This window comes from Schistocerca americana, chromosome 10 (assembly GCF_021461395.2).
Source record: "Schistocerca americana isolate TAMUIC-IGC-003095 chromosome 10, iqSchAmer2.1, whole genome shotgun sequence".
Taxonomy (NCBI): domain Eukaryota; kingdom Metazoa; phylum Arthropoda; class Insecta; order Orthoptera; family Acrididae; genus Schistocerca; species Schistocerca americana.
The window spans coordinates 143,997,859-144,010,130 of record NC_060128.1 but is presented as its reverse complement, the minus strand read 5'-3'; the positions used below and the strand labels follow the sequence as shown (position 1 = coordinate 144,010,130).

At 39.9% G+C, this 12,272-nt stretch overlaps 1 protein-coding gene across 1 annotated transcript in view; it reads right to left on the bottom strand.

Annotated features, from left to right (window-relative positions):
* Positions 1-3,871: 3,871 nt before the first annotated feature.
* Positions 3,872-12,272, bottom strand: part of LOC124552409 (probable cytochrome P450 304a1) — a 98,078-nt gene continuing 89,677 nt past the window's right edge. Inside the window, exons 8-9 of the mRNA XM_047126673.1 lie at positions 10,086-10,227; positions 3,872-4,182 (exon numbers count right to left, since the gene is read on the bottom strand). Coding sequence (XP_046982629.1) covers positions 4,010-4,182; positions 10,086-10,227 — 315 coding nt within the window. The 3' untranslated portion in view covers positions 3,872-4,009. The remainder of the gene's footprint in view (positions 4,183-10,085; positions 10,228-12,272) is intronic.

Here is a 12,272-nt window from a genome sequence, read left to right as displayed (position 1 = left end):
CCTGTGTTGCAGCCGGTTACCTGTGATTCTCCTTCCGGGCAACTATGTAACTTCCTACAACACTGGTGAGTGTGCTGTGTGTGAACATACTCTCCTTCATTTGTGAGCTGGAGAATTTTGTCTGAGCGTATCAAGAATTACATGATGTCTTGAGTATTAAATTTCAATTGATAACGCGGTCTTAGAGTCTGTACATTCAAGCAGGCGTTATAATCTTTTTACAACAAAGAATTTTCCCCACTTGCTTGTCTCTTATATACCTGGTAACTATTGCAGTCAGTTGTCTAGTGTCATTAGTAATCTATATTAAAGGTTCATAGCTCATAGAACACACAATAGCACTCACATTTTCTGATATCCCTCAGAAACAGGAAACAAAGTAGATCCCTGTACTTCATAAGCTACCAAAAATTTTGCAACTTGTCCTGTAAACGTAATGTACACTCACACCTGATTTGGAGAAAGGAAGCCATACGATGCACAAACACTTGTTACTACCCATCTAACCTCTGTCTCTTTCTTGAACATTTATGCATCATTTATCACATGTGTTATCATATCTAACATAAAGGTTACACTTTGAATACAGTGTGTTGATTCCAGATAGAAAATGAGTTACCAGAAAATAAGTAAATCAGTGGAAAACTTTTTGAGAAGTACTTGCTCTCGTAGCAGTGATAACGTTGCTCAACATAATGCCAGTTACACTGAACATGAAATTTTTGGTGCTTCCCACCTTCATTCACAACTGCTGCAAATGTATGACGGTTAGAAACACAAATAGAAAATTTCTTCACCAATGTGACAGTCATCTTTTGATAGACATTGCTACCTGCAAGTTCATGAGGTTTGTCCTCTCAAAATAGTTTTATCCACTAAGAAAGCTAAATAAACCTATAATAATTGTTGACTTCAGAGTGTCCAAGAATATATTGTCACAACTTTATGTTAATTTTACATTAATATTGTCCTGGGTTGCAGTCTTTGTGTTGAACACCCACACCCATCATCATGAGAGTGTCAGTATCCTGTGTATAAAGCAAATAGATGAGTGTGTACTCCTGCATTGGTGGATCCTACAGAATCCTGAGTAACTCTGCATAATAGTCACCCTGTGAAAATAAAATTTGTGTTATGGTATTTAGAAAACAATAAAGACAATAGCAATATACACATGCACACCTGGGTTTGCTCCTTCAGGCATCATGATGTCTTCCTCTGTGTGTTTTGCGCATTAGTGTCTGGATATTCTTTTGGGATATTATTCAAAAATATTCTCATCAAAAAACCATATTGTAGCATCCATCTGAGGTCTAATGCAAATTTCACCATGATTCCCAGCTGAAATACAGTTTTATATCCTTCATCCTTGTTTTTCTTATACTTCTATGAAAGGAAGAATGGAGAAACTTCATAGCTGCTGGCCGGAGTGGCCGAGCGGTTCCAGGCACTATAGTCTGGAACCGCGTGACCGCTACGGTCACAGGTTCGAATCCTGCCTCGGGCATTGATGTGTGTGATGTCCTTAGGTTAGTTAGGTTTAAGTAGTTCTAAGTTCTAGGGGACTGATGACCTCAGAAGTTAAGTCCCATAGTGCTCAGAGCCATTTGAACCATTTTTGAACTTCACAGCTTCTTTGAGAAGATGAAAGACTTAGAAAGGCCCACTGGTTCTGAGTGTAGTGTAAGGCTTTAACCAGAGACAGTGGAGATTCTATAGCATGTTAGGCTGTGATTTTCTAGACTTGTGCCATAGGATTGAGAACTGCAGGGCATGGGATATGCAACTCACTGAAGCAGTGCCCAACTGAGACTTGCACCAGGCCATTTGGCCACACAAAATTATTATTATCCAGGTACTGAGGAGAACCTTCCATGTATTTTTTTTGACAAGAAATTTTAGCTCATCTGCACAAGATAAACATCATAAATGAGTTTTAGTTTCCTTTTACTCCTTTTTTATGATGTCCTACTTACTTTTTCCAGTACAAGTAAGGTTCAAACATTTCACCTTAGAGTTTAACCTTTGAGCTGGTATCAGTTAATGTTTGTTTATTCAACTGCCTTGTCTTTCTATCCACTTTAACTCTTCTATCATATTAAACAATGGGCGTATATTTATTGAATCAAATAATTTTTTTTTTTAAGTATACAAAGATGATCACGATTTGCCTGCCTTTGTGGTTTTGTAAGACCATCTTGAGATAAAGACTTTGTTCCAAATGGGATCTATCTTTTCTAAAACAGCTCGATATTTGCTAATTAAATGGTCCGTTTGAGCTTCCAACTTTTCAAATATTATTTGGAAATGATTGTGTAAGTAACTGGCACCTATGAAATCTGTCTGTAGTTATTTTATATCAGTTCTGTCACCTTTCTTGGGTAACACAGGCCAAAGAAAAAATTTTTTTGAAAAACTTTTTTACTTTCATAGCTGATCTTTATAGATTTTTATGAGCTGAATCCAAATCTAGCCTTAGCTTTTTGTATCACGCATAGTTTTCAAGCAATATGCTTAGTATATAGTATAAAAATCCTGTACTATACAGTAAATGGGGAAATTAATGAAACGCTTTGTTACAACATAAACATGGTTTGTATTTACAGTAAGCTACTTAAAACAGTTATATGTGTTAATAGAGGTCTCACTTGTCACCTGGAATTGGTTTGTATTTTCTTTCTCTTTTTTCTTTGAAGCGTTTTTTGTAGCTTTTTCTATGATGAGTTGCTTGCTGAACTTCTTGGTGAAGTAACCAACAGTAGTTGGTGTTCCAGCGGCCTTAGTAGCTTTTTTCCATCACTTTAATGTCCTAGTTAAAAATGTTCTCCTTGCTCCTCACTAACATCTCTTATTTTCCACATTCTCCTAGTATTCGAACTTTCCCTGGGGCTTTATTGTTTTTATCTTCAAGCATTGGTTCGTCAACTTCTTCTGGGGCTCTGATTTGCATTTGGTCCTGGTTTTTCAAATGTCGATTATTAATACCAATAATATTAGTTCATCTGAAAACTTTTTCTTTAAAGATATATTAGTGATTACTATACTTGCAAACCACATGAAGGCAATATTTTCAGTGAACAAATAGTTGCTATTTCTAAGTTGGTGCAGTTCTTTGGCAAGCCCTGTTCTCCTCTTTCCAATAGACGTTTTATTTTTTCCAAAAACCTTAAAGTTTAAAAGTTACACATATTAAAAATTATCATGCTCCAGAAAGTTCTAATCTTAAATGGTGCTTATTTCCCAAATTCAGTACCATAGCTTTGCAATCCTTATTTTTCTGATTCCAAAAATGCCTGCTTTTATTAAAATAAGTTGTTAGTGTGCTAATTATTACAATTAGACAATTTCACTTCCTCAAAACTTTTTGGTGGGCTTTGACAATTCCTGTGTACCTTACAAAATAGTAACTATTATATTTGCCATTTTCTGGTTATGCTGATCTTTTGTCATTGTCTATTGTGTCTTTGACTCTTAATTTTCCTGTTTTTATGTCATTACTTAACATATAATAAGAAATAAATTTTACCATTTTGTGATTTCTGCTATTACACTCATCCAAAAAATGGGCATGTCACACCATGCCACAGTCAGTACATTTAGATATTAAAATGTAAGCATCATGCAAATTGTAGTTCAGTAGTCATTATGCCAATGTCACGTTCACAGTCTTCATTTAGCTATCAAAATGTGGAATCCATATCCAGATAGTGTAAATTAATGTGTCTGTTTGCTGTTAGAGAACTTTGTGATGTGATGCTTATTATGTAACTTGCTAAAGTGATTGCAGTATTTAGACCATAGCTTGTTACATAACTGATCATCTGACAGACAACATTGTTTGTAAATAAATAAAAAAAGATAAACGATCAGCTACTGCAATTCAATGTACTTTATTTAACATATGTTTGTCAAATCCATTAATCAAATCCATTAACAACTGGAGGGTAACAGCAAGAGGCCGAGAGAGGACTGAGGCTATGTGCCAGGTTAGGTAACTTACAATGTTCATTCAGCGAGGCTCGAACTGTGCCCAAAATGCGGGAGCCGTCTCAATGATGCCAGGAACGTTGCTGTCTGGCAGGGGCACACCATCTGACTTGATTGAGAAGTTCTGCATGAGTGTCGAGAACGTGAGGAACACGTTCTGCCGGGCAAAAGTCTCTCCGGCACACAGCCGCTTACCTGCAACATGAGGGGACATGTGGACATACTCTTCTTCCATTGTGGGCGAATGTCTAGCATGTCTCAGATGACATACAATAAGGTACAGATCAAAAGTTGCGGTGTCAATGTGACAGATTTTGCAGGCAAGAACTTAAATTTGAAGTACAACTAAAGCTAAAGCTCATTTTGCAATACAGAATCTCTAAGTGAGTGATGCATATGCTTGCAACTATCATAAAATGCATCAATGTTACATTAACTTAAGTGCTATAATTTACGAGGGCGGTTCAGAAAGTAACCTCCGATTGGTCACAGTGCGGGTTGTGGGGGGAGTAGCGACGCGATCTGTGCGTTCACGCACTCAACAGGTCAGTCGGCATCAAGCCGTGGTCGAGTGAACGTCGTACCTGCGCTAGTTTAGTTTTTGTGGCAGTTTGAAATGTGTGCTGCAATAGAAAACCCCACCAAATGTGAAGTGCGTGCTGTCGTAAGGTTTTCTACAGCCAAAGGATATTCTGCAGCAGCTATTCATCGTGAGCTTTGTGCCGTGTACGGACCAAGAGTTATGAGTGAAGGAGTTGTCCGTGAATGGGTACGTTTATTTAAAAGTGGACGAGAAAACGTTCATGATGAAGAGAGAAGTGGTAGACCATCATTGGTGGCTGATGAACTCGTTCAGACAGTTGATGCAAAAGTTCGTGAAAATCGACGTTTCTCAATGTCGGAGTGGTCTACTGGTTTTCTACAGATTTCTAAGACTCTCTTGTACGAGATAGTGACAGCAAGATTGGGTTACCGTAAGTTCTGTGCACGATGGGTGCCCAAAATTCTTACCGACCATCACAAAACTCAAAGAACGGCCTCTGCATTAGACTTTATGTCACGTTATGAGGACGAAGGAGAACCATTGTTAAACAGAATCGTGACCGGTGACGAAACCTGGATTAAGTACGTGAACCCTGAGACAAAAGAACAATCAAAGATGTGGGCACATTCAAATTCGCCTACCAAACCAAGAAAAGCCTCGCAAGATTTTTCTGCCAGAAAACTGATGGCAAAGGTGTTTTGGGATGCCAAAGGGGTGTTGTTGGTTGAATTCATGGAACGTGGTACGACCATTAATCAAGACGTGTACTGTGAAACAATAAAAAAGTTACGACGGGCTATACAGAACAAACGCCGTGGTATGCTGACTTCCGGAATCGTTTTTTTGCACGATAACACCCGTCCTCACTCTGCTCGCAGAACAACGGCCCTTCTTGAGTCCTTCAAGTGGGACGTTATCAACCATCCACCTTACAGCCCAGACCTGGCGCCAAGTGATTATCACCTCTTCATGCATTTGAAGAAATGGCTCGGGTCACAGCGGTTTGATGACGACGAAGAGCTCAAAGATGCGGTCACAGGCTGGCTCCAGGCACAAGCGGGTGATTTTTATGCAGAAGGAATTTCAAAGCTTGTGAAGAGAGACGATAAGTGCCTCAATCGCTATGAGACTATGTAGAAAAATAGTGCAAAGATGTAGTTGTAAGATGTATATATTAAAATATTTTTATTTAACTTGGTGTATTTTTTTAAATCAACCGGAGGTTACTTTCTGAACGGCCCTCGTATTATTTAGGTGAACCACAGGCCCAAGAGCATCAGAACATGATATTTTTGTCCATTGTTTTCTTTTGACTGCATTAACTTAGAAGCTGAACTTTTTTTACACCACAAACAGACCATAGACCTAAGTGCGTGTCATAAATTTCAATGTGATACTTCCACCCATCCCCCCCCATGAACCATGGACCTTGCCGTTGGTGGGGAGGCTTGCGTGCCTCAGCGATACAGATAGCCGTACCGTAGGTGCAACCACAACGGAGGGGTATCTGTTGAGAGGCCAGACAAACGTGTGGTTCCTGAAGAGGGGCAGCAGCCTTTTCAGTAGTTGCAAGGGCAACAGTCTGGATGATTGACTGATCTGGCCTTGTAACATTAACCAAAACGGCCTTGCTGTGCTGGTACTGCGAACGGCTGAAAGCAAGGGGAAACTACAGCCGTAATTTTTCCCGAGGGCATGCAGCTTTACTGTATGATAACATGATGATGGCGTCCTCTTGGGTAAAATATTCCGGAGGTAAAATAGTCCCCCATTCGGATCTCCGGGCGGGGACTACTCAAGAGGATGTCGTTATCAGGAGAAAGAAAACTGGCGTTCTACGGATCGGAGCGTGGAATGTCAGATCCCTTAATCGGGCAGGTAGGTTAGAAAATTTAAAAAGGGAAATGGATAGGTTGAAGTTAGATATAGTGGGAATTAGTGAAGTTCGGTGGCAGGAGGAACAAGACTTCTGGTCAGGTGACTACAGGGTTATAAACACAAAATCAAATAGGGGTAATGCAGGAGTAGGTTTAATAATGAATAGGAAAATAGGAATGCGGGTAAGCTACTACAAACAGCATAGTGAACGCATTATTGTGGCCAAGATAGATACGAAGCCCACACCTACTACAGTAGTACAAGTTTATATGCCAACTAGCTCTGCAGATGACGAAGAAATTGAAGAAATGTATGATGAAATAAAAGAAATTATTCAGATTGTGAAGGGAGACGAAAATTTAATAGTCATGGGTGACTGGAATTCGAGTGTAGGAAAAGGGAGAGAAAGAAACATAGTAGGTGAATATGGATTGGGGGACAGAAATGAAAGAGGAAGCCGCCTGGTAGAATTTTGCACAGAGCACAACATAATCATAACTAACACTTGGTTTAAGAATCATGAAAGAAGGTTGTATACATGGAAGAACCCTGGAGATACTAAAAGGTATCAGATAGATTATATAATGGTAAGACAGAGATTTAGGAACCAGGTTTTAAATTGTAAGACATTTCCAGGGGCAGATGTGGACTCTGACCACAATCTATTGGTTATGACCTGTAGATTAAAACTGAAGAAACTGCAAAAAGGTGGGAATTTAAGGAGATGGGACCTGGATAAACTAAAAGAACCAGAGGTTGTACAGAGATTCAGGGAGAGCATAAGGGAGCAATTGACAGGAATGGGGGAAATAAATACAGTAGAAGAAGAATGGGTAGCTTTGAGGGATGAAGTAGTGAAGGCAGCAGTGGATCAAGTAGGTAAAAAGACGAGGGCTAGTAGAAATCCTTGGGTAACAGAAGAAATATTGAATTTAATTGATGAAAGGAGAAAATATAAAAATGCAGTAAGTGAAACAGGCAAAAAGGAATACAAACGTCTCAAAAATGAGATCGACAGGAAGTGCAAAATGGCTAAGCAAGGATGGCTAGAGGACAAATGTAAGGATGTAGAGGCCTATCTCACTAGAGGTAAGATAGATACCGCCTACAGGAAAATTAAAGAGACTTTTGGAGATAAGAGAACGACTTGTATGAATATCAAGAGCTCAGATGGAAACCCAGTTCTAAGCAAAGAAGGGAAAGCAGAAAGGTGGAAGGAGTATATAGAGGGTCTATACAAGGGTGATGTACTTGAGGACAATATTATGGAAATGGAAGAGGATGTAGATGAAGATGAAATGGGAGATATGATACTGCGTGAAGAGTTTGACAGAGCACTGAAAGACCTGAGTCGAAACAAGGCCCCCGGAGTAGACAATATTCCATTGGAACTACTGACGGCCGTGGGAGAGCCAGTCCTGACAAAACTCTACCATCTGGTGAGCACGATGTATGAGACAGGCGAAATACCCTCAGACTTCAAGAAGAATATAATAATTCCAATCCCAAAGAAAGCAGGTGTTGACAGATGTGAAAATTACCGAACTATCAGCTTAATAAGTCACAGCTGCAAAATACTAACACGAATTCTTTACAGACGAATGGAAAAACTAGTAGAAGCCAACCTCGGGGAAGATCAGTTTGGATTCCGTAGAAACACTGGAACACGTGAGGCAATACTGACCTTACGACTTATCTTAGAAGAAAGATTAAGGAAAGGCAAACCTACGTTTCTAGCATTTGTAGACTTAGAGAAAGCTTTTGACAACGTTGACTGGAATACTCTCTTTCAAATTCTAAAGGTGGCAGGGGTAAAATACAGGGAGCGAAAGGCTATTTACAATTTGTACAGAAAGCAGATGGCAGTTATAAGAGTCGAGGGACACGAAAGGGAAGCAGTGGTTGGGAAGGGAGTAAGACAGGGTTGTAGCCTCTCCCCGATGTTGTTCAATCTGTATATTGAGCAAGCAGTAAAGGAAACAAAAGAAAAATTTGGAGTAGGTATTAAAATTCATGGAGAAGAAATAAAAACTTTGAGGTTCGCCGATGACATTGTAATTCTGTCAGAGACAGCAAAGGACTTGGAAGAGCAGTTGAATGGAATGGACAGTGTCTTGAAAGGAGGATATAAGATGAACATCAACAAAAGCAAAACAAGGATAATGGAATGTAGTCTAATTAAGTCGGGTGATGCTGAGGGAATTAGATTAGGAAATGAGGCACTTAAAGTAGTAAAGGAGTTTTGCTATTTGGGGAGCAAAATAACTGATGATGGTCGAAGTAGAGAGGACATAAAATGTAGGCTGGCAATGGCAAGGAAAGCGTTTCTGAAGAAGAGAAATTTGTTAACATCCAGTATTGATTTAAGTGTCAGGAAGTCATTTCTGAAAGTATTCGTATGGAGTGTAGCCATGTATGGAAGTGAAACATGGACGATAAATAGTTTGGACAAGAAGAGAATAGAAGCTTTCGAAATGTGGTGCTACAGAAGAATGCTGAAGATTAGATGGGTAGATCACATAACTAATGAGGAAGTATTGAATAGGATTGGGGAGAAGAGAAGTTTGTGGCACAACTTGACCAGAAGAAGGGATCGGTTGGTAGGACATGTTCTGAGGCATCAAGGGATCACCAATTTAGTATTGGAGGGCAGCGTGGAGGGTAAAAATCGTCGAGGGAGACCAAGAGATGAATACACTAAACAGATTCAGAAGGATGTAGGTTGCAGTAGGTACTGGGAGATGAAAAAGCTTGCACAGGATAGAGTAGCATGGAGAGCTGCATCAAACCAGTCTCAGGACTGAAGACCACAACAACAACAACAACAACTTCCACCCATTCCTGAGTGAAAGGCATCTTAATAGATGTACAGACACACAGAGTCAGACAACAAATGACAAAAGAAATATTCCCTTTTGTGTGGTATTATTAAAAATTAATACTTCCAGATCTCTTCCTTTACTTTCACTGTGAAACCTTCTTGCCAATTTTTATGATTCTAGCTCAACGGGAAGAACACCGTAGATTTAGATAAGTGAGTTTTCAAGTATGAAAATATGACATAAATGGCCGTAAGTTTTGATTGCATTGACTTAGAAGCTTCAATTTTTTACACCAGCAAAGGACCATAGACCTTAGTCAGTGGTGTACATTTCAACATGATATGTTTACCTGTTCCTGAGGAAAAGTATTTTTACAGTCGGACAGATAGACGGACAATGAGGTGAAGTGATTCTATAAGAGTTCTGTTTTTACCAATTGAGGTACAGAACGCTAAAAAACTTTGAGATTTAAAAAAATATGAGAAATGTCATACTGAATTTTGAGGTATGAACAAACTTAGTGTTGAAGTTTGTACTAATATGACATCCACTATTTACTATGATTAAATACATGCTGAACAAAGTTGTACGTTATTGTTCACAATTAGTGATTGCAATGGGATAATTTTTTATCAGAGGCAGAGTACTTTAGTTCTTTGCTTGTCTATAGATTTAATTTGGGCCAGTTTGTTGTGACATAAACATCTTTAGTGGTAGTGAGTGATCACTCTCTCTTAAACAGAGCTTGTAATACCTTTCTTGCTCTACTGCTTTCGTCAATGGGTAGCAGTTGTACTGTATCATATTCTTGAAAAATCTAAAAAAAGGTAGGACTAAGGAAGCAGTATACACACCAGCCCCAAATGGCAAAGTAAAGTCTTTCTTGCTGAGTTTTCCATCATCGTCCAAAAACCTCTCAGGCCTGAAGGTCTTCGGGTCACCCCATAGATCTCTGTCCATGTGCATGCTATATAAGCAGGTTATCACAACGGTACCCTGCAACAAGAAAATAACATGTTCAGTTTCTTCACACTCTTTATTAATGTGTACCTTGTATACAAGTGAGAAATTAGTATTTTGACATAAAAGTCACTCTCAAATGAAGGTGAGGCACCATCAGGCTCTTGCTATACACACAAGCTTATAATGTAATTCCTTGGGTCATGTTAGTTACTATAAAAGACTGTTGTTCCAAGAATGTCATAAAAAGGGCCAAAAACAACAATATACAGATTTATACAAAATGCACTGGATCAGCAAGTAAACTAACCCATGATGACCACAAGTACATTATTCTGATATTGAAATACACAAATGTTTCTTATATAAAAAAGGTGCAGCCATGTGTGCAGTACTACAAAAATTTGGCCCTTCATTGTTCATGATATAACTGATATTAGAATCCTGACAGCAAGACCTTTCCCATACATCCTCCCACCACCACCTACTCCAGTCCGGTTACTAACATCACCTGTCTCATCAAAGGCAGGGCTACCTGTGGTCTACCAGCTGAGCTACAACCACTCTGCTGCAATGTATGTAGGCATGATAACCAACAAGCTGTCTATCTACATGAATGGTCTCTGACAAACTGTAGCCAAGAAACAAGTTGACCACCTGTTGCTGAATACACTGCCAAACATGATATCTTTCATTTCAGTGATTGCTTCACAGCCTGTGCCAAATGGATCCTTCCCACCAACACCAGATTTTCTGAATTGCGCAGGTGGGAACTTTCCTTGCATCCTATGTTCCCATAACCCTCCTGGCCTCATCCTTCATTGCTTACTGTCATCACCCATCCAGCCCCTTCCCTGTTCCCATTCCAGCACTACACAACCATCATTCCACCTCCACACCCAGTCTTTTTATTTCTCTCCTTTTCCACTACTTCCCCCACTCCCCCTTCTCACCATTCCCTTGCCCTCCATCTAACCTGCAGCAAGCACTCCACTGTCCACCACCCCCACCATCCTATCCCTCCCCCTCTCTGCCCCAGCCTCCTCCTTACCCCCCTCCCCCACCGGCTTCCCCCTTGCCACTCCCATCATGCACTGGTGCTGCTGCTCACATTGTGGTTTCAGTTGCCTAAGACTTCAGTCGTATGTACAAGGTCCGACAGAAAAACCTCCCCTTTAAGGAAAGCTAATAAAAACAAAACCAAATAAGGTAGAACAATTTTATTTATACTAAATAAAAGTACATATTATGCCATTTTAGAAAATACTCTTATGGTCTTACTTTTTAAATAAAACATCCCTTAAATGGCTTCCTGCACTGTCGACACACTGTTTGAGTCTTTCCCTGAAGTTATTCATTACTCTTTGAGTCATTTCAGGTGGAATAGCTTCAACCTCTTGTGTAATTGCTTCTTTCAGGGCTCGTAAATATTGTGGACGTTGTTCATAAACTTTTGCTTTTAAATAGCCCCAAAGAAAGAAATCACAGGGCGTTAAGTCCGGCGATCGTGGGGGCCAGCCAATGTCTCCACGCAACGAGTTCACATGTCCAGGAAACATTTCCTTCACCAATGCCAGTGACTGCCGCGCTGTGTGGGCAGTAGCACCATCTTGCTGGAACCACACGTTCTCTATTTCACCAAAAAGCTCCCTTAGTTGTGGTTGGAGAAAGTCGCGGAGCATGGCACAATAGCGTTCACTGTTGACGGTTAAATTCCTGTCATTTTCTTTGAAAAAGTAAGGACCGATCACTCCGGAATTGTAAACAGCACACCATACTGTTACTTTAGAGCTATGAAGTGGTCGTTGATGAAGTTCTTGGGGATTGTGTTCACACCAGTACCTGCAATTTTGGCTGTTCACTGTTCCGGCAAGGTGAAAGTGTGCTTCATCAGAAAAAATCACAATATCGTTGGGACGAATGTTACGAAGAAGGTCTTGGCACAAACTTACACGGACACCACAGTCTCGTTCACTCAGTTCCTGCGTAGTTACAATTTTGTAAGGATGCATTTTAAGATCTCGATGCAAGATTCTTCTCACACTTCGATCAGATATCCATAATGCTGCCGCATGCTTTTT